We start from the raw sequence: 23,619 nt of genomic DNA, 5'->3' as shown, positions 1-23,619 counted from the left end.
TTTCTCCGATGATAAATGACACAACAAGAGAGACAATAAGTGCAATATGTATCATAACACGTCAATTAAGGCAACAAGTCTAATCACAATAACAGGGCAACAAGCCACAATCAACAACAACCAAACTAATAGAATTCCATCTCAACTCCATACCTGAAGGCTTATCATGCTTTCCTCATCAATATCTAACTCCCACATATGTTTCACTAATTAGAGTCTAACCGAAAGGTAAGCTGTAACCTACCTCGATGCCCAACTGGTGCCACAAATGGCCAAACCTGAGCCTTACCCTCACGAAGTGCCTCGGATCGCTCGGAGTATAACAATTAGCAATGTTGAATAAGCAAATGACTATAATAAACCAACTAATCGAAAGACGAATTGATTCGAGAAAAATTAATCAAAATACCCCTAACGAGTCATGAGGGAAAAATGGGAAATTAAGGGTGAAATTACCTTACCCGTAGTCCCAACAATAATAATCCTTAATTACATGGGTTTCTAATCACATTAGACCTTTCAATTTCATCAATTAGTCAAAACCCCTAATTTGACACTAAGTCTCATGATTAGATTCTTGAACTATAGAGCAATTCCATCCTAGAATGTGTTAATCTACACTTCTAGATGATATAAATAGTAATTGAAGCAACACTTAATCAATTTATAAAAAAGGTTCATGAATAATACCATAAGTCTCATTACCCGCATACTAGGACCATAAATTACCATGAAAACTCAAAGAAGAAGGTAGTAAAGCTAGATAGTAGATTGGAACTTACCCTAGTAGATGATTTCCCCCAATACCTTCAAGAATCACCTCTCCTAGCCCTTGGAATTTGGTTTTAGGTGTTTTAGACTAATGATTCGAACTTAGGAAGATAAAATAAAGATCTAGTCCGTCGAGCCGTGGTGGTCAGACCATCCGCCATGGCGAAAATTCATTAAAGCATAGGCCATCGCCATGGCGGCACTAAGCCCGCCATGGTGAACACACCAGAAACTAGAAATCTGATTTTTCACAAGTCAATCGCAAAATCCCGACATCAATTCGAGGCCTTCCGTACACAAACTAGAAATGCACTCACACGTAAAAACATTCTACGAACTCACTCGTGGCCTCGGAATTCCCAATGGAGGTCTAATTTACCCAGTCAACCCCCAAACGGATAAAATCAAGTTTCCAACCAAGTGCCCATAACGCAACCAAATGCCTCGAGAACCGAACCATGCACCCCACCAAGTCATAATCGACCCTCTGGTCCTCACAAAATCGACGAAATTCCAAAAAAGGCTTGTTTACCCAAAAGTTAACTATTGGTCAAACGCTTTTCACTTTAAGGTTCTATTTCACATAGGTCATCATAAAACTGGCCCGACTACCTCGCGAACCATACCAATCATCCCCGCGGATCAAAATCGTACTCACAGGTCTCGGGGAAGGGTCAACGGGGATAAATGGGTCAAAACTGCAATAACGACTGAACAGGTCGTTACACATGCGATTTCATCTCATAGATGAAATCCCAAATCATTCAAAAAGGCATGATTTGGGATTTCAAAAATTTTAATTGTAAAACTTGGGCCATAAATTTATATTTTGTAAAAAAAAAAGACTTATAAGTTGGTAGATATTTTTAACAATTACTCTCACCAATCTCATTAACTTCTACTAACCTTTATTTATGTGGGAGGATTATATTAAAGAGTAGTTACATTATTATTCATGTTAAAATTTCTTTTTATTGAACTAAAGTTTGATCAATTGATGTTATATTTTTCAAAAAGACCTTCTAGTTGCGTATTAATTTTGTTATGAACTATGACTTGCTCATTTGATAAGATTATATAAAAATTGAGAAAGTTTTGATAGTTTTCACAACTTGTGAGATTTTTATGTCTATAAGAAAAAGTACAACTTAAGAAATCCAAATTGCATGTCCAAACATGAGTTCATCTCATGGTTTCAAATCATGATTTCAAATCCTGTCCAAACGGCTCCCAATCATTTCAATCACTAACTACATACTAATTCTCAAACAAAAATATTAATGATTCTCAAGTTATTGTGAATTTAAATTTTTCTAAAGGTAAATACATATACAAACACATTTAGACTTGGCTTAGTACTATAGAAGCTCAATTGTGCTCTATATATGTTGTAGCCTATAATAAGTTTGGTCGGACTCGACTCAATTTGGATCATCTCGATTCGATGCCCAACCTTCTTTTCCAGAGCTGAGTAAGAAAACAAAAATTGACAACTCTAAGTATAACATATTGATATCAAGGAAATATAAGAGGTACATTTTCCATTGAGGAGAAAATACCATTTCTCCTTATTAGAATTCATATCACTATATATTTAAACAGGTATGCTATATTAATTGAAATTGAGTTGATACTTAGGCCTCTGATCTGGATAATAGAGTCCAAAATGTTTCTCACTGATTTTCCCTTGCTTTTGATTTTCGTCAAACATGGCGAACAAATAAGTTTCTATTGTCTTTCCAGGTTTCTTTGGAGTTCCTGCACCTCCTTTTACATGATTAATCAAATTCGTATAATAAGTCTGAGCATTTTCTATCGTTGCTGCAGGGTCTCCTTCAGAAGGCCACCCACTTTCCGATACAATAATCTCAATATTTTGTCCTCCAAGTTTCTCTGTAGCAAAATACATAGAATCCAAAAGGGCATCAAAAAGGTTTTGATATCCTGCATCATTTTTTTCTTGCTGATTGAACAATGCATAAGAAAGCGGAATGTTAGCAGGGTTATCAGTATGGCTAAAATAAGGGTAAATATTGGCTAAGAGTGGAAGGTTATTTTGTGCTAGAAATCCTATTATGGGATTGATGAAGTTTTTGTATTCTTCGCGAAAAATACCATCTTTGGGTGGATAGGTGTTCGCTAATAGCCCTGAATATGTCGCGGTTGAGACTTTAATTTGATCTTGCAACCCTGCTGCTGATAACGCATTGTGAACGTTCTCCATCGCGGGAGCAACATATTGCGCATATTGACCGGTATTTGTACCGGGATCAACTTCATTTCCGACAGCTATATATTTAAATTTAACCTCTGGGATATAACTTCTTACATTATCTTGGACCCAAGCATTGGCACTTGAAGGATTGGTTAGGGCTTCAAGATCTTGATTTGGGACATCAAGAATTATTTCAATATTACTACCTTTGAGTGCATTAAAGACGTTTTTATCTGGGTAGTAGATTCTCATTTTTTTAATGCCATTAGCATTGTATAGTTTTATGACATCTTGCTCTGATGGTAAATTGTTGGCAATTTTTCCATAGCATACTCCAACCGACTGCACTCCTGCATTTATGAGGGGAAAAACATCAAAATAATAGTTATAATAATAACAAGGCTAATGGCGATTAATAGTTGAAAAACAGCCTATTTAGGAGCTGATTTTTCTTTTTTTTTTTTTCATCCGCACGCGCCTAAACGACAGTGTAGCCATGGTCTTTGTCACATCAACGTCTAAGGGAGTAAATACTGTCAAATAGCCAAGTTCAAGGGGGGTAACTAAGACTACTAGTAGTTTAGGTATGCAACTATTAATTCGTGCCAAGTTTAAGAGTCTTTAGCTATTTTGCCTAACAATAACAACACCTCATTAAAAACAAATTGAGATCAGTTATACAAATGCTCACTAGCCATATTTCTCTATTTATATTTTTCTTAGGCAAGCATTACACACAATAAAATAAAATAAAATAAAATAAAGCACTAGAAATTTTCTATATTATCTATTGGCGTGGTGTCAAAACAACTATTTGGAAAAGATCAATTCAGGATGGTTGGTTAATACCTCCATAAAGAAATTATGTTTTGGTTTGCAAGGATTATTTTGAGACATTAGTTGAAGTCTATAAAATACATTTTGTAAAGATCTTTGTAAATGTCATAGACTCACGATTGCGTCTGTATTTTATGTCCTTATCAATAGGACCTACTGCACCCTCCTGGAATAAGGTAAACGCGGATTAGCTCACTAAAATATGTAGTGTTTTTCACTTGGACTTTTAACTCGTTTTACACTAACAGTGACAAAATTGTTATATTGTCAGGTCACCTAGAAGTAATTACATGCAATTATTTATAATAAGTAGTATTAGTAATCTAGTAAATAAGGTAGGTTATCTCCCATGATATATAAAAATGCTCCTAATATATAGAATAAAAATTTACATTACTAGTGTGTATAAGTAAATCCACATGATACAAGCAGTGGCGGATGTAGATGCAATATCCAGGCACCGGGTCCAGATGAACCTTGTAGTTCTAATGTGGAGCATAAATTTATGTATAGAAAATTACTAAAATTGTAACAAATAGTACACTTGAATTCATAATTTAAAAATACAATGAGTTCAATATTAAAAACCAAGGATTGAAGCCATAAAATTTAAATATTGAATCCGCCTCTAAATACAAGGTTCGTATACAATCAAACATCTTTATAACAGTATCCTTTTTTTTTGATATTTTTTTGTTGCTATAGCTAAATGCTGTTATAGAGAATACATAACATAACATGAAAGATCGATTCACAGAAAATATGATTGTTATAACGAAATGTTGTTATAGAGGATGATTGTTATGGAGAGGTCATACAATATTTATGTAGCATACGTGAGTGCGTGTGTGAGAGAAAGAAGAGGGAGATCGAGAGAGACCTTTCATTTGGGTACTGCACATTAACAGCCCAACAAGCAAAATGGAGGCTGCAGGAAATAATCCGTTTTTACTGCAAAAAACCATAGCAAAATTGGATCTGAGAAGAGTAAGAAAACTTATAAAAAATACTTGAGCTGATATTGTGTGTTAAGGAACCATCAAATTGCTTCTTATATAGGCAAGAATAAGAAGAATAAGAAGACCAAGAAATTAGGCAGTGTGGAAAAGCCAAGTCAAGTTAGGCTGTGTGGAAATCCCAAGTCAAGTTGCCCTGTGAAGCACGTCAAGGAATTAATAGTAAAATTTAGTCTAGAATAACCGAGTCTGTCACCCAGTGAATCGCACGTCATGGAATATGTCAGATTAAGAAAAAAGGATGTGGAAAGTTCAAATCTAGCTAGTAGGTGAATGGAAACATTTAAATGTACGAGAAAAAAAATGGTTGATTCAATTTAATTCTATAAGAAAAAAAAAAAAAAACCCTGAATTTGCACTCATCCCTCTCCATTAATCTGTAGTACTCCCTCCGTTTCAATTTATATGAACTCATTTGACTGGGCACGATATTTAAAAAAGAGGGAAGACTTTTGAAACTTGTGGTTCAAAATAAGTCTTGAAAATTTGTGTGGCTGTAAATCATTCATAAAATGAATTTGTTTCCAAATTAGGAAAGAAGTCATTCATTTTGGCACGGACTAAAAAGGAAATAGGTTCAAACAAATTGAAACAGAGAGAGTATTAAATACCAAGTCATCCCTTTTGTCATTTATTTTTTGTTGTTGTTCTGGTTCTTTTTCACTTATTGAGGTATCCATGTTGTCCTCCCCACCCTTAGGTATACTACTCTTCTCATTGTTGCTGAATTTGTACTGGTTTGGTTCTGCATCATCTTCCCTTGTATGTCTTTAATGCTATATCCTTGAGCACTCTGATTTCCTTCTGCTAAGATATTTTTAAAGGCACTTTTTCCTCTCTTCCTAACCATTGTTTGCCATTCATCCTCATTGGTTTGATCATTAATCTCCATGGTGCTGTCTTGAGGGATGAGTGCAAATTCAGGCTTTGTTTTTTCAGGGTTGATTCAATTTAATACTATAGATTTTAGGAATTGACACGGGTACAAAGAAGAATGAGCTCCACTCTACTTTCTTTCTCATTTTATTTTATCATTTTACAAGTATCCTCATTTGTAATATCATCATGGAATGAATATTGTGATGATCATAGAATATCGGATTCTTTTTAGTTCTTATTTCTTACATGTTTACTAGTAATAGAAGAGGTGCTTGACTCATTAAGATTTGTAAGGTAAGACCTAGTATCCCTTACTTGTACTTGTACTTTTTTTTTTTAGATTCTTTTATTATTAATAAAAAGGTGGGATGAATACTTGAGTGGTCCAATATTCGATTTTTTTTTTATTAATTTGACCTATCCGAGATGACATAGCTTGAATGAAATTTGTAAGTTGTTATAATGTAAAGTTCTTAGTCTCCCTCATAATAAATAAATAAATTAACATATGTACTTATGTTCTTATAAATTAAACTGCCAAAGATTTTTTTCTTTATATTTTAAATTCTAAACATATAATGGCACAAACTTCACTACAAATTTGCTAATCCAATTTTATAGTTCCCTCGTAAACATTGGTTCCCCTTTTTGTGGGTGACCAAAATTCCAAAACTGATTTAAATTTTTCTTTCTAAAACGTAGACTTCGAATAGCTTCATATATAGGACATGAAGAAGAAGCCCAAGAAAGAAATTGTTATTCTCGAAGAAAATTCAGTTGCCCTGTGACACAGTTCAGAGATAGGAATCTCTTTGTCCAATTTATGTGTCACAATTTGTATTCAAGAATAAAACTTTTCAATTTTGATAATGAATTCAAACATGAAATCTTTAAATTTTTTGAATTTTTTTTTTTTTATATATTTGAAGATTATGAAAAAAAGTACTATAAGTCATAATAACTAAAAATTCATAGTTATACGGTATATAACAAAATTGCGATTTTAAAGAACTTCGTTTAACCCATGATAATTCAAACCATATAAAATGAGACGGCATTAGTATAATTTTGTCAAGTCGAATACCAAGTCATACCTAGTGAAGCACGTCATGGAGTATATTAGTATATAAAAATGTAATCTTTGTCGCATATGAAGAAACATTAAAAACAAATGCAGAAAGTTCGAATCTAGTGCTGTGACGGAGTCATTGAATTGTACGAGAATGAATGGCTAATTCCATTCAATTCGAGGAAAAAGGTCGTGTTACCCTATATTAAGTGAAATTGAGCGATTTTGCATTTCGTTAGAGTTTTGGTCTGGTATAAATATTTACCGTTAGGAAGATATAATTTACCTTAACTCCTATAGACATTTTAGCTTGAGGATAGTTTAAAATTTTATTGAAATGTTGAGGGAGTAAATTTGAATCTTTTTACTTGAAAAATTTAAACACGTGAAACCTACTCATTTTGCGCTGCAGTTTCCTTCATTACAATGGTAAACACAAGACAATTTGTTAACAATAATTAACTAAAGGTGTAATGGTGGGACAAAATTAAGAAATTTCGCAAGAACTTGCTCAGAGAGTCGTCCGCGAGATTGCTATTCATTGTTTCCTGTTTTGCATATGTTGCAAAAATAGGTTTGTTTAGGTTTCAGGCAACGAAAATCACACATATATCCTTAGCTTGCAACATAAGTCGGTGTTTTTCACGATCGCAAGTTTGTTGTGACGATCTAGTATGATTTCTGAGTGATTCAACATGACAACTAGGTTGCATATATCATTAAGTCATACAAATTTGACATGACTTATATCATTTTCCTTTCTTGAAATCATGACGATTAAGCATGAATAGTGAGTAATTCAATAGGGCAATTTAGGTGAATATTGTTACACCCCCGTGTTCAGAACTGTAGGAAATCAGAACCAGAAACTGGAAAAAAACCAGTAAGTAGAAAACGAAAACAGAAATTGTGTGCAAAAATTAAAAAATATCCGAGACCACAGAATTCACTATGTGTCCTTAAGGAATTTAACCCCCTCACTGTACTCGAGGTTACGGATTATTTCCTCCCAGGATAAAACGGATATACCTGTCGCAGGAGTGGCGGTACCTCAAACGCCTACGACTTCGCCGAACTCAAATTTGGCAACGAAACACACTAAGACTCGATAGTTTTATTTCTGCAAAAACGATGCAGAATTTGCAATGCAAGGAAAATTTTTCAGTAGTCGAAAATTGAGGCATTGCCTCAATTTATATAGCCTCGAACATGCCTGTTCAGAATAGGCTTGGTGGCTGTTCGGAGAGGCCATGCCTTTTCCGAAAAAAATAAGAACGTTGGGGAAGTTTTAATTTTATTCCGCCAAAATTTAATTAATTACTAATTAATATTTTATGGCGGAAATAAACAAAATAATTTCAGAAAATGAAGAAGCCGAAGCCGAGCAACGACGACGGCGCGAGGGGAGTCCCTCTTCTCAACCCTTTAAGAGCTAGAGGAAGTGCTTTCTAATATAAGCACATAACTTTCCCTTTCTACCACCAATGTGGTACAAAGCTCCTTTTAAAAGGAACTTTGCTTTGAACTTCATTTTCCTTCGATTGTCTTTTTCCCTCCATTTCTCATTCACACCAACTTAGCTAGCTTCAATCATTAACTAGCTTTAACAAATATAACATGTAGTCATATCGGTATTGTGTTTTTAAATTGTATTTTTTTCTCTCTTTTTTTTGTTTTTTTTGTTTTGATAGTATTGCACTCATGCAACCTCAAAAATAACTCTTTAAAAAAACCTATTTCAAGAAAAAAGGATCAGTTTAAATGATTCTAGTTCATTCATTTCTTTAAATAAATTTCACTCACCAATCACGGTAGGATGAACTTGGAATAAAACGCCATATTTACTTGGCTCATTAGCTACATACACTTCATCTACAAAACATACTCAAAAAGTCAATTTATGCTAATGACGTAGTGGGGATTGCTAGGTGGGGTGATTGGACATGTAGTTGGGGGTGTCAAAAAGAATTTTTTTAAACCCGACTAAATCGATTGAAAAGGAATAACCGTGTTGAATAATAAGCATAAGTTTTTGATTTTGTATAAAGAACTGAAAAAACTACTTAATAATGTAGAAAAGTACAGACAAATTTATATCCATTCCAATTTAAGTGTGTTAGATTTCTTTTTCATTTGTCCAATAAGAATGTCTCTTTTTGTATTTAGTAAGTTGAAAAAAACATCATACATGTAAGTTTATAACCACAAGACTGAAAATACATTTTAGTATATTATACACATCTTTAATTTAGGAATACAAGATTCAAAAATCTCTATTTATTTCTTAAACTTTGTGTCTAGTCAAACTATGACACTTAAATCGGGACGAATGGAGTTTTTAATTTGAATACACTAAATTGTGGATGTGCTAGGGTTTGCCCTGAATTTCCTACAATATTTGAATTTTATCATATTTGTGTTTTATTTCATAAAGGATTTCTTGGTAGAAAATGTTTTCTTTGTGGAAAAGGACTTTACCATATTTATCCGTTTTCTTGGACGGGAAGTTTTAGACTTCTATAAATAGAAGATTTATTATTTTCATTCATAACACGGAAAAGCATCCACTTGAGTAACATGTCGACACCACTGGCTAAAGCTAGTGAGAAAGACTTAAAGGCCAACGTGATGTAGGAAAGAATAGGAAGAGAATATTTTTCTTAGAGAATGCTCAAGTTGTATTAGGCTACTTAAGGTCACTTGAGATGATTACAATCATCAATTACATCTCTATTTATACTACTCAAAAAAACAATTCAAAAGTCTTGCACAAATAACTAGATACATGTATCACAAACTTTTAAAAGATTTCTTGAAAAACTAAGAGATAATATTGAAAGACTAAATGATATTCTTGAAACAATAAAGAACTCCTAGAAAACATAAAAGTCAAGGATAGTATCCTTGTGAATGCATTAATTCCAACACTCCCCCTTAATGCATTTGCTTGACAACTCCAATGCGTTCTCGAAGATAGCAAAACTTTTCTCTAGGAAGTGCTTTGGTGAAGATGTCAGCAAGTTGTTCTCCTGTTTGGCAATAATGCAACTGAATTTCACCTTTCTCTTGTGCTTCTCGGATAAAATGGTACTTGATGGAAATATGCTTTGATCTTTCATGGTTGACCGGATTCTTGGCAATGACAATCGCTGATTTGTTATCGCAATACAAAACAGTCCCTTTTTTTTGTCTTTCACCAATATCTTCAAGAATTCTCCTAAGCCAAATAGCTTGAGAAGTAGCCTTAGCTGCTGAGACATATTCTACTTCGGTAGTGGATTGAGCGACAACACTTTGCTTTTTTGACAACCAAGAACAAATGCTTGAACCAAATAAGAAAGCATAACCAGGAGTACTCTTTATGTCATCTATACTTCCAGCCCAGTCACTATCAGAATAGCCAATTAAGTCCAAATCTCCATCAAATTTGTACATTATACCATAATCCATTGTTCCTTGCAAGTAGCGTAGAACACGCTTTGCAGCTCCAAAATGCACTTGGCTTGGTTCTTGCATGAATCTGGATAATAAACTAGCAGCAAACATAATGTCAGGTCTTGTTGAATAAGATATAGCAGGCTTCCAATCAAGCTCCTGTAAAGTGAGCTATTAGCTTTCTTTGCTCCATCATCTTTTCTGAATTTCTCATTTGCTGCTAATGGTATGGCCACAGACCTGCAATCCATCATTTTAAATTTTTGAAGAATACTTTTAGTATACTTCTTTTGAGAAATAAAAATTCCTTCTTTCACTTGAGAAACTTCAATGCCCAAGAAATAATGTAGCAACCCAAGATCACTCATTTCATAGGTTTGCATCATATCTTGCTTGAATTTCTGCATCATCTTCAAATCATTTCCTGTAAAAATCAAATCATCCACATAGAGACAAACAATGACAATGCTGCGATGTTCTTGCTTCACATACAAAGTGGCTTCGCTTTTACTTCTCTGAAAATTAGTTTTCAGAAAGTATGTATCAATTTCATTGTACCAGGCTCTTGGCGCTTGCTTCAGCCCATAAAGGGCCTTTTTTAGCCTGTACACCTTCTCTTCTCCCCCTTGAACAAAAAATCCTTGAGGTTGCTCGACATAAATTTCTTCATCAAGTTTTCCATTTAGAAATGCAGACTTAACATCAAGTTGAAAAATCTTCCATTTCTTTTGTGCAGCAACAACAATCAAGGTTCTAATTGTCTTAAGACGTGCAACTGGAGAGAAAGTTTCGTAGAAATCAATACCTGGCTTTTGAGTGAAACCTCTAGCAACCAACCTTGCTTTGTGCTTTTGAATTTCTCCTTCTTGATTGAGTTTGATTTTGTAAATCCATTTTAGACTTACAACTTCTCTTTCTTTGGGTATATCCACAAGCTCCAAAGTATTATTTTTCTCAATCATCCGAAATTCTTCTACCATGGCTGTCTTCCAAACATCATGCTTTATTGCCTGTGCCTGCAATCCTTCTCAATATGGCCAAACGTTTTACAAAAGTTACATTGGGGCTTGCCTTTGTGCCAACATTTTTCTACATTATGATTAGTCTTTTTGCAAAATTTACAAAAAAGACCAGTACTTTTCTCACCTTTTTCTTCAACCTTCTTAGTAGAGCCATCACGATCCTGCTTCTTTTTTGGATTGTACTTCTTTTTTTGTTGATTCTTTGAGAAATTTTGAGAATTCTCATTGGTTCTGGACTGGAAAGCCGTCTCTGTGGGTTGATTCTCACGAAAAAATATTCGCTTCTCGTGTGCACGAAACGATCCAACTAGCTCTTTGATGGAAAGCTTAGAAAGATCTTTCGTCTCCTAAGTGATAGCAACAATATACTCATACTTTTCTATGACACTAATTAGAATCTTTTCCACAACTTGTTGGTCAGAAATTTCAGTGATAGCAACAATATACTCATACTTTTCTATGACACTAATTAGAATCTTTTCCACAACTTGTTGGTCAGAAATTTCATCACCATGATTTCTCATTTCATTAACAATATTCATGGCTCTTGTGCAATATTCATCGATTTTTTCAGATTCTATCATCTTCAAATTTTGAAACTCTCTTCTAAGAGTTTGAAGATTGATAGTGCGTACCTTTTCGTCACCATACACCTCAGCTTCCAGAGACTCCCAAGCTTGCTTTGCAGTCTCACAAGTAGCAATTTTTGCAAAAAATGCTCTTGAGACTCCCATCTAAATTTTGCTCAAAGCCTTTGCATCTTGACGACGCTTAGCCTCAAGATTTTTCATCTCTGCTACTGAAAGTTCATCATCGTCTTCTGGCTCTTCATAGCCATTTGCAACAATAGTCCACAAACCTTCAGCTTTTAGATAAGTTCTCATTCTTATCTTCCAGTATTCAAAGTCATTTCCATCAAAAAATGGAGTAAGAACAACTGATGTGTAACACCCCGCATCTTGGAACTGAGTTTAAGCTCATATCATTAGAGTTCTAGTGGAAACACTGAAGGTTTGAACGTTTTGCGAAAATGGTTGATAGGCCTACTTCGGGCAACGATAACTCCTTGATCGGTTTGGAATTTGGGAAAGTACCCTCAATGAAAATTATAGTATGTAGAAATACTTTATAACAATATAAGGACCAAGCCAATCAGAGATCGGAGCAAGGAGATATGATCGTCTCAATATGGCTAATAGTAAGGCACTTGAAATCCTATAGAATCGGCTAAGTTTTCGATACGTCTTCCTTCCAGTCAAATTTAATGAAAATCAGATGGGAATTTGAGGAAACTTAATTGATGAAAGTTGTATCCATTTGAAATAGCTTTCCAACGGGTCACCTGACTTCGAGAGGCCATAACCCTATCATAAATTGGGAATTTGGGAAAACTCAAAGAATGAAAGTTGTAGATAATTGAAATACCTTTCCAACCATAGGTCGTGGGCCTACATGTGACATCGAGATAGGGAGATATGAACGTTTTATAACAGAAAGGTCCCAACCCGATTTCAAGTCGGGTCAAACCCATTTCCCCTTGGTATTTAAGGGAAATACTCAACCATAGCAGCCCCATTTTCTCATATTTTCAGATTTTAGAGAGAGAGAGAGAGATAGAGAGGAGAGTTAGAGAGAGAAAGTAGAGAATCAATCAAGTTGAAGGCCCCGAATCCCGAAGCTCGTGAAGGATAAAGTTTAGTACAAGTTGTTGCCGTCGTTTGAAGCTAAATATCGAACTTGGGGATGTTGTTTTCGTGGTGACTACTCATAAAAGGTAATGTTTCTACTCCCTAATCATTTATAGTTGTGAATTGATGAATTCTTGAGAGAATAATAAATGGGTTTGATAAAGAGAATTATATGAACTATGCTAGAGTTTCGGATTGTTGACTTGGGATAGTTGTATTCATGTGGGTGATGAAGAATGATGTTAATTACATCTAATTAGATTGTAGAATTAGCTAGAAGTAATAGAATGGGGATTGGGTAAACAAAACACCATTAATGAAGGTTATGGAGCTTCATGCCCACCAAGTGTTTGATAAAATGCTTAGATGAACAAAGCATGGATATTATTGCTAATATAGAATCCCTATGACCTGTATTGCTATAGATTGAAGTTGAAGGGATTGAAGGACATTGTGATACGCTCAAAAGCGGGAAGTTAAGGTATGTAGAACTTCCATCCACATGTGGGAATCTCTACGTTCTTCCCCATGATCCGTTTCGTAAAATCTATGAAGTTCAAATCCTAGGGCATTAAACCCAACATATTGGTAGCCCGTAATTATGTATGTATGTACATGAATTTTGTATCTATGTTCGTTATTGTATTCCTAATCTTCCATTACGGATATTAGGAATCCTAGCTTAATCCATGAATCGTGAATTCTTCCTCATGCGTTCTCATTATGTTTATATGAAACTTTATGATTTCATCCAGCAAGTTACAAGCATGTTTTCAAGACAAGTATATATATATGATTTCGAACTATTGTTATTACTCATGAACCAAAAACATGTTTTGCAAGACTATGACAAGTTATCTTATGAAACTATACAAGCAAGTTATGATTCATGAAAACCATGTACAAGCAAGTTATGATTCATGAACACTATGTACAAGCAAGTTATGATTCATGATATACCATGGGCAGCAAGTGCCACTATTTTACATGTTCATGTTTTGGGAGTTGCATTAATTACCGAGGAGGGCTTCAGATATCCTGAAACTACGTAGCCACCGTAGGATGAGGATCGCTCCGCCCATGTCCCGGACGATCTCTCATAATGACTGGATCCTTTCATATTTTATCAAATCTCATGTTCCCTGTCAAGGACTGAGTGTTCTGCTGGCGGGACGCAAGCACTAGACCATGGATCGGTTATAAGTTATTGCTCTCCCTACTTATTATGTTTTTACTTATGATATATATATATATGTACTCATGCTTATGTTCATGTCCAGGTTTTCAGTTTCAGTTCTTATCATGTTATTCCATGTCCCATGTTCTTTCTTTCAGTTGTTTTACATACCAGTACATTCAATGTGCTGACGTCCCCTTTTATTGCCCGGGGGCCTGCATTTCACGATGCAAGTACGAACTTACAGGACGATGCCTCTGCTCATTAGGATCTGCACGTACCAGCTTATTGGTGAGCCCCATTTCATTCGGGGTTTAGTTAACTTTTGTTTATGATTAGTTATGCATCTAAGGTATGCTGGGGGCCTTGTCCCATTAAGTATGTTTTCCAGTCAGACTCATGATAGAGGTTTCATAGACTAGACAAGTCAGTTATGTCATATCAGACATTCGGAGTCGTATAGCCATTTTGGCTCATTCATGTTATTTCCGCACTCGTGTTTAAACAAGTATTCTTATTAAGTATTATGACTTACTACGTTTTATAAAGGCTCATCATGCATTCACGTTATATTCCGCTTATGTTATGTATCATGATGATTCAGTAAGCCATGTGGTTCGCTCGGTCACATGCAGTCAGGCACCGAGTGTCGTGTTACGTCCAGGCCATGGTTCGGGGCTTGACATGAAGAATCAGCACCATCATTTGTTTTAGATGCCATAAATTGTTTTCTTCACCTAACCCAGATTAAGAACGAAAACTGCTCTTGATACCAATTTGTAGGAAAGAATAGGAAAATAATATTTTTCTTAGAGAATGCTCAAGTTGTATTAGGCTACTTAAGGCCACTTGAGATGATTACAATCATCAATTACATCTCTATTTATACTACTCAAAAAACCAATTCAAAAGTCTTGCACAAATAAGAGAAAAGGACAAAAATGATCCCTTAACTATGATAGTAGGTTCAAAATAGTCCCTTAACTATGCACTTAACGGTTTTAGTCCTTTAAGTTTGTTACAAGTTAACAAAAATGGTCCCTTAACTATGAGAGTAGGTTCAAAATAGTCCCTTAACTATGCACTTAACAGTTTTGGTCCTTTAAGTTTGCCATAAGTTGACAAAATGGTCCCTTAACTATGGGGGTTGGTTAAAAATAGTCCCTTAAGTATGCACTTAACGGTTTGATAATGTCAGAAAATGGTGTCTCGAAACACAAAGACCGACGGACTCTATCGATTAAAACTGAGGGAATCCATCGACTAAATAAAATACACTAGACTTTAGAAATAAATTAGAAATAGCAGAAACTAAAAAAGTTGCCATTACCAAAAACAAGCGAGAAAAACGATGGACGGAAACCGATGGATAAAATCGAGGGACACTATTTTTTTTTTTTAATTTTTATTGTTTTTTACGAAAACCAACGGAAGTCCATCGGTTATTTTTGAGGAAAAATGGGCGGAAGTCCATCCTATAACCGACTAACGTCCGTCGGTTTTGTCCTGAGTTATTTGACCGATCTAGAGTTCTCACTAATTTTTCCCTTTTTTTCATAGTTCTCGTCAAATCTAACAAATAGAGTTCGATGAATATTTTGTCGAGACTAAAACTGTCAACTTATGGCAAACTTAAAGGACCAAAACCGTTAAGTGTATAGTTAAGAGACTATTTTGAACCTACTCTCATAGTTAAGGGACCGTTTCTGTTAACTTGTAACAAACTTAAAGGACTAAAACCGTTAAGTGCATAATTAAGGGACTATTTTGAACCTACTATCATAGTTAAGGGACCATTTTTGTCCTTTTCTCCACAAATAACTAGATACATGTATCACAATTCACTAGATACATGTATTAAAAACTTTTAAAAGATTTCTTGAAAAACTAAGAGATAATATTGAAAGACTAAATGATATTCTTGAAATAATAAAGAACTCCTAGAAAACATAAAATTCAAGGATAGTATCCTTGTGAATGCATTAATTCCAACACATGAATGGTCTTGTGGAAAAGTCTTTTAATATACTAATGGAAATGATAATCGGGTATTAACCAATGATTTCTGCATGCAGTAAAAGTTAAATAAAATACTCGTATATTCTGCTTTGAGTATGTATTACAGCTTAAAGTCAAAAAAAAATAATATTTGTATATTCTGCTTCTTGCAATCATCTGTAAGTACATTTTATCATACCTTTACAAAAATTTTAATTTATCTTCTTTCTTGTTTACTGGCATTTGTCTTAAGAGAAGAGAAAAAAAAACAAGGGTGAGGGGCGAGAGGAGAAGGAAGATGAAAAAGTTTATGTTTAACGAGATCAAGATTGAGGAGCACGAGATCGGAGATCACATTTACACATGGCGACATGGCTATCTTTACGCTCATCATGGTCTGCATTTCTAGCTCTTTCAGTTTGTTTCAAGTTCAGTTCTCTTTTGAATTTGTTGTTTTCTCTTTTTAGGGGTCTGACCACACAAATATTACCTGCTTTTTCTTTGGTTACTTTGCTATTAAAGAATGATATTTTAGCTAATCGTCGTCGACTTGTAGACATATTTGTCATACTCAGCATGAATCTGGAAATTAATGTTGCTCTGAAAATATTTTTAAGGTGTGTTTGGTATGACGGAAAATGTTTTCTCGGAAAATAAGTGGTTTTCCTACTCATTTTCTTGCGATTAGTACACGAATTGAAAAATATAATGTCATTTTAAGAGCAATTACATATATTCAACGCATTTTTGAGTTCGGAATACAACTTTTGGTGGTGGTAAGTACGAAGTAGAGGTTGGGAGGTACGGTGGGGGTAGGAAAAGATTTCTTTTTTTTTATAAAAAAAAAACATATAAACCAGAAAAATAGGGTGGGTGGGGACTAAGAATTTTTCTTTCCATATTTCATAATTTTTTTATAAAAGAAAATTAGGGGGAGGGGGTGGTGGAAGGTAGGGTGAGTGAGTGGGAGGTCGGGGATGGGGGTTGTGAGGACTAAGGATGGGTTGTGGGCGATGGGGGTGGGTGTTGACACCCAATTTTGTCCCACCTTTCCTCCAAAATACCTATTTTTCGCTTCTAATATTTTGACAACTTTAAAAAATAATTATTTGCATTTTTTACTATAATTAGATTTTATTAATACCGGCATTTCATTATCCTGTCATTATCTTTTACTACCGTCATTACTACCATTATTATTATTACTATTATTATTATTATTTGTTACTATTTTTTATTATTATTACTAGTATTGTCATAATTATCATTTCAGCATTTTTTACCGTCTTACGCACACGCATCGCATTTATCTTCGCATAATCAAATAACAGCATTCACTTACTGTTGAATTTCAAATATTATTGCACTGCTATTATGACGGCATATAATTTATTACCCGAGTATTAATAATTGCACATTTTATATTAAGTAATTTAAATTGGTCTTTTATTTAAATGTAGTAGCCCAATCAACTCATACTATTTTCGGACCAATTTTCAGAACCAGCCCGCATTTTAATTAACCAGCCCAATGTGTTCAGCCAACCCAATCCAAATTTTTGACCCGACCCGCCCTTTTCGTTTAACAAGGAACCATTAGGGTTCCTTGCTCTTTTTCCTCTTCAGCCGCCGTCCCCTCCCCCTCTTCATCTCTCTTCTCTCCCTCTTCTCTCCCTCTTCGCCCCCACTTCGCCCTATTCCCCGTTGTCCCCCACTTCCCTTTGTCCCCCGCTCTTCTCTCTCTCCCGCTCCTCCTTATCTCTTTCTTCAACACAAAAACAAAACCCTATAAAAGGGTGGCAGGTTGAATCGTTTTGAAAAAAGTTTTTGGAATCACAGAAACCCCCCGAAGAATCAAAGTTTTCCAGTGGCCAAAATCCCCTAAGAAATATTAATTTCATCAGTCTTAATATAGAGTGAAAGTATTGAATCATTTTTTGTTTTTTTTTTCCGTTTATTTTGGGCTTTGAATCCGAGCATCGCAAGCTCGGATTTGATAGTGTTCGAGCGTGAATCGAAGGCCCCATACCCACTTCGCTGCACTCAGAAAAGGTCGGTGCGATCACTTTCTTCCTCTCTTTTTTAGATCGATTGGGTTTTGATGTGTATTTGTGATTCCCTTTGGTGTGTGTAAAGTGCTTTTAGGTTTCAGGATGATTCTGTGTTAATGAGGGGAGGTCGGATATCTTGAAAAATAGGAAATTTGTACGCTGTTTTTTTTTTTTGTTAAATGTTGGTACCCCGCTTTTTTTTTTTAAGATTAAGGTTATTGCATTATATTAAGCATGTTATTTGAAAAGCAGGGCTTGAGAATTTGCTTGTTTTAATCCAAAGTGTTCTTTTGCATAAGATTTAATTTCTATCCGCATTAGAATTTACATTGGTTTTATTGCTTTGCCTCTTTACAAGAACACATACTGTTCGTGAAAATATGTTTGAATGAAGCAATCATATTTGCGTCCCTTTATAAATCTGTTTTATTCGCATTGTGTGAGAAAGTCACAGGATCAGTAATATATGGCAAAAAAAAAAAATTGCTGAACTTGTCTTGAGTATAGTAAGAGTCAATCCGATGATTTAAAAGGAACATAAGGTTTGCTCCATTATTTTTTTACCGGTAAATGAAGGAACAACGTTAATATTTTGGTAATTAGCTTGGAGCTTTCTTAAGTACGAATTTGGTGATTGAGTTGTTATGTGGAAATGTAGAATTTTGGGACTAGTTCATATGTTAATCTTGAAAAGGATTATGTAAATGGTATAATGTTGTTCAGTAAGTGCTTTATTGTGTCCAAGATTTTGAAAAGTGAAAGAGGAAAAACTTATTTTCTTTCTAAAAATAGGAGCATTCTGCCTGAGGTTCTTTTTGCAAAATATTGTTTAATCACATGTTTCTAGTAGCTTGAGGTGCAAATTATTTGTCTAAATTTGGTTCTAGACGCTATGACGGAGTGGTTCTTTATACTGCATCTATCTTTACTATTCATTATGAAATCATATTATATGTCATTGCTCTAATTATCTCTTTTCTGATCGCTTTTGCATGGTATTTGGAGTTGCGAGAAATTTCAAATGAGACTCGACGCTGTGGCTATGCCCATGCAAGGATTCGATGCGTCCTATACTCTTTAATCACAATACTCGGCGAGAGACAAGCGAAATCGCTAATCGCTTGAGGCTGTCTATGACATCTTTATCGTTTTCTCTTCTCCCCTTTCCTCATCATTCATTTTATTTCACCCTTTGTTTTTACGATTACTAAGTTATCTGTATGTTGGATTTGTCTGTGGTTTGAAAGTATGTGTGTAACTTATGATTCACGTAGGATTAGAATGGGTAGATTTTCTCATTTAGGATTACCGCTCTGAACATTAAATACTTGTTTTTCACCATATAGAGTGCCTCATTCACATAATAGTATTTTAAACTTTGTTAATTATAAGTTATCTTTTTTCTTTTTCTTTTTCTTTTTTCAAGGCTATTTTCTTAAATTTTAAATCTTAATTAATTAACCTAAGTTTGGCCGGATAACCGTAGTTAACGGATTCTAAAGGATGCCTAACCCCTTCCCTTTAGGATAATATAGAACCCTTACCTAGAATCACACTGATTAAGCAGACTATTAACGGAGGTTTAGTTAGCTTTGCCTTAGTTAATAAATTAGGTGTCCTAATTCACCATTAAACTAATTAGGTGGCGACTCCTTAAAACAAAGCAATATAGGAATCTCCAATATGTTGTACTCCACTTCAACCCGGTTAAAAAGGGGTACAACAGTGGGTTGTGAAGCATGGGGGTGGTTTTGGGGCGGGGTAGTGGGTAGAGCGGGGACGAGGTGGTTTGAGGTGGGGTGGGGGGTGGAGGTTGGGGGTGGGGAGAGGTGGAGGTTGGTTTGGGGGTGTTGTGAGGGTGGGTTAAGGGCAGTGGGGCGTGCGGGGTGGGTTGGAGAATGCATTGGTATTTTTTTTTTTTTTGAACTAGTACTATTAATGCATTGGTATGTTTTTATTAATCGGGAAAATGTTTTTTCTCAAATTATTATGGAAAATATTTTCTCCTATTTTGAGGAAAACATTTTCAAGATCTTTAGTGCAACCAAACAAGGAAAATTAGGAAAACGCAGTTTAGAAAACATCTTCCGTTATACCAAACACACCCCTAGTTCTATTGAAATTGTGTCTGACGATCTACTTTTGTTGTTACAATCCTACATTTGTGTGGGATGGATCGTTTGCTTCCTTATATATGATCTTGAACAATTCTCACATGATAAATTAGCTTTTGTGTCCTTTTCATAGTAATATTCCTTCGGTTCATTTTTACTTGTCCATTTTTTACTTTGCACGCCCCTTAAGAATTAATAAATGAAGTTTGTATTTTGTTTTTACCATAATATTCATATTATGTGGTGTATAGTGGCAATAGACTTGGCAAATGATTTGAAAATGAGTAATTAATGTTAAGGGTAAAATAAAGAGAAAAAAATTGCCTTTCTCTTGATATACCAAAGTGGACAAATCCTCCGGTTCAAAAAGAGTGTTCACTTCACCATTTGCACACTCCTTAAGAAAATACGTCTGTTGAAAAAAAAAGTAATTTGACTAAACTACCGCTAATTAAATAGGTATTGGGATTTGGTCACTTACCACTTAATAAGAGACCATGCACGTGTAGTGTGCTATTGGTTTACATCCTAAACAACATTAAGCGGCTTCATTAGCCCCTGTGTTTCTCCATGCTATAGAATTTTCACTCCTATTTCAGCAAATTTGTTCCTGTACTACAGGGCAAAGGAACAGAATAAGATTGCACTAATCTCTTTTCTTTCGGCTATCTTTCTCTTTCCTTTCTCTTCACTTTTCCCAAGTTTGATTTTGATTATAAACATTTTCTTTGTACCAAAGTGGTTAAGTGGACAAATAATCACTGTGAGATAGTGCTGATAACTTTTCTCTTTTCCACATTTCTTCGTTTGATTGTGTCCCATTTAAGTGTCAACTCTTGAGATCAAAGTCTACCTACATTTACTTGAACAATGTAATGACAAAGGCAAACCTTCTTACCTTAACCAATTGTATGATTTAGAGCTATTTAATCAGTACTTCTATCATTATCTGAATATTTCACATGGCTTTTCAATTAGATCATCAAGATGAGTTTAGTCACAGAAAGAAGATGTTTGAGTGATCTTACCAATCAAAATGTTGGAAGTGATTAATCGGCTTCTTAACGGTACAACTTTGGATCTTACCAATAAAGTATATTCAGTTTCAGCATCTTGCTATATATCATTCAGGACAATAAAATGCTACCAATGATGTGCAGCTCTTTTGAGTCCCATATCAGTTGTGGCAGGGGTTATCTGGTCTTTTTATATGGTCGTAGGAAATCATCGCTGCTTGAACTAGCTTTCGGGGTTGAGTTAGGCTCAATGTCCATTTCTTTATCAAGCTCTTATTTAGTTCCTAGCTATCAAGAATCGACTAGACCTATTTAGTCTGGATTCCGGAAGACCTGGGGCCTCCCTTCAGTTGAAAGCTATAGGAAATATAGCAATTTGGAGCTGAATGAAAAAACGATAAATAGTGAATGGTTATTTTTAAGGAAGAAGAATCATGTAACATAATCTCTTTGGAAGTTTGTGTCAAATAGCTAGAAAGTAGAAAGAATACAGGGCCACTCTTCTTCTTTTCATGCATTACATGCTATTATATATCTAGAGCTTCCGGACTTGTGGCTACATGGGATTTTGCTAATTATTGTATGTGGATGAGCAATGTTGAAGATTTAAGCAACAAAAAGCATACTCTCTCTAATAATTTAAACTTTTAGATGAAGTGATCACGCAATCAGCAAGTACATATGTGGCATGTTAACTGACATATCTTTTTTTCAACGTGATCAGGAATATATATTGGTGATGGGATAGTGATCCATTTCACCCCGGCAGCTGGTCGGGAGATAGGAACAGGAACATTCATCGATCGTTTCATCTTCAGCTCATCTCCCTCTCGTCGCTCTGAATCCGAATGTCCAAGATGTGGTGATCATCCAAGGAACGACGGCGTCATCTCTTCATGCCTGGAATGCTTCCTCTCTAGTGGTAAACTATACCGTTTTCATTATGGTGCCTCACCGGGACTCTTTGTTGCCCAAGTTCTAGGAACGTGCACTTTTGCCCGTTCTGATCCCTGCGAGGATGTCCTCCGCCGTGCTGAAACTCTTCTCAATAACGATTTTGGAAACTATAACCTTTTCAAGAACAACTGTGAGGATTTCGCGATCTACTGCAAGACTGGTTATATGTACTTCAGGACAGGTGGCATAGGGCACAGTGGTCAGGCAGCGTCATTCGCTGCAGTAGCTAGTGCACTAGCTTCAGCACTGGTGCGCCTCATGCCTACCAGGGGCGGAGCCACATTGGCTCCAGGGGGTTCAGAACCCCCTCGGCGAAAAATTAGAGTGTATTTTCAAAGTTAAAATTATTTTGTTATATATATATAGTAGATGTTGAACCCCTTGACTTCTTCGTGTATTTACCTTTTAGAATTTTTGAACCCCCTGGATGAAAATCCTGGCTCCGCCACTGATGCCTACTACCGGTCTTGCAGCTGTTGGCTGGGGAATTTACTGTGCCAACAGGTTTTTTTCTGATATCGGAGTTCGCAGGGATGTGATGAAAATACCTGCAAATAGGCTTGTTTCGCGCAATCGACTTCTAGGTGTCTGATCTGAACCTGCATTACTCATCAAGATGGTTTCTTGGGACCAAATTTTTAATGTATTTTAAGCAAGACTTGTTGACATGAACTACATGTGATATATACGCTATACCTCAATGTTCTTATCATTCGTGATATGCCACTTAATTGTCAAACACTTTGCTATAGTTTTTTCCTCTCTATTGGCATCTATCTTAAAAAAAAAAACTTATCAAACACTTTGCAGGTGTATCATTTGGTGTAATCAGTATTTATTAAAAAGTTCCCATCCAGTGTTAGGTACTCGGTTTTGGGGGCGACTCACTTCTGGAAGTCCCACTTTGGGGGTAAAGCGCCTAGCAAAGGACCACTAATATAACTAGACTAACTATAGCCTAGTGTACCGCTCAAAAGCTTGCGGAAACACACTTCCAGTAAGCACCCTTTGAGACTTTTGATCTACCTACAAATAGCTTCTTGACACAGAAAAGTAGGTTTACAATTTAAGCAGAAACGTACAATTTAAGAAGAAACGAACAAAGACTCACAACAGTATAAAGAACTTAGACTAAAACTTGTGTCTGGATCAGGTTCTTTAACTTGTAGTTGGCTTTGTTCTTGAGAGATCTTGAGAACTTGTGTTGGTAGCTTTGCACGATTTAGATTAGATTTTCAAGTCTACTCAATATGTTGCCATCATGTTGTATTTATAGTGGGAGCATGTGGGATGGGTAGAGACCACTTATTTACTTTGACCTAAAGCATGGGCCAACTCACAATTGTACTTGTGTGCTGCAAGTGGCTCGGCTTTA

General features: G+C 35.4%; 2 protein-coding genes across 2 annotated transcripts; one reads left to right on the top strand and one right to left on the bottom strand.

Annotated features, from left to right (window-relative positions):
• Nucleotides 1-2,048: 2,048 nt before the first annotated feature.
• Nucleotides 2,049-4,862, bottom strand: LOC132618792 (glucan endo-1,3-beta-glucosidase, acidic-like). Its single transcript, XM_060333800.1, has 2 exons — nt 4,704-4,862; nt 2,049-3,336 (listed from the first exon to the last, which is right to left on the bottom strand). Exons 1-2 carry the CDS (start codon nt 4,786-4,788, stop codon nt 2,384-2,386), a joined length of 1,038 nt encoding a protein of 345 aa, XP_060189783.1. The 5' UTR covers nt 4,789-4,862; the 3' UTR covers nt 2,049-2,383.
• Nucleotides 4,863-16,384: 11,522 nt separating this feature from the next.
• On the top strand, nt 16,385-22,937 carry LOC132618289 (protein LEAD-SENSITIVE 1-like). The gene is made up of 2 exons (XM_060333357.1): nt 16,385-16,502; nt 22,012-22,937. Exons 1-2 carry the CDS (start codon nt 16,406-16,408, stop codon nt 22,584-22,586), a joined length of 672 nt encoding a protein of 223 aa, XP_060189340.1. The 5' UTR covers nt 16,385-16,405; the 3' UTR covers nt 22,587-22,937.
• Nucleotides 22,938-23,619: the final 682 nt, after the last annotated feature.

This window comes from Lycium barbarum, chromosome 11, assembly GCF_019175385.1.
Source record: "Lycium barbarum isolate Lr01 chromosome 11, ASM1917538v2, whole genome shotgun sequence".
Taxonomy (NCBI): domain Eukaryota; kingdom Viridiplantae; phylum Streptophyta; class Magnoliopsida; order Solanales; family Solanaceae; genus Lycium; species Lycium barbarum.
This window is presented reverse-complemented; position numbering and strand designations above follow the sequence as displayed.

Bases quoted from the DNA above. Each gene is read 5' to 3' on its own strand.
- LOC132618289 (XM_060333357.1), top strand. From the start codon at position 16,406: ATGAAAAAGTTTATGTTTAACGAGATCAAGATTGAGGAGCACGAGATC. The intron at 16,503-22,011 runs GTCTGCATTTCT...CAACGTGATCAG, and splicing joins CTATCTTTACGCTCATCATG to GAATATATATTGGTGATGGG.
- LOC132618792 (XM_060333800.1), bottom strand. From the start codon at position 4,788: ATGGTTTTTTGCAGTAAAAACGGATTATTTCCTGCAGCCTCCATTTTG. The intron at 3,337-4,703 runs GTCTCTCTCGAT...TCATAAATGCAG, and splicing joins GTGCAGTACCCAAATGAAAG to GAGTGCAGTCGGTTGGAGTA.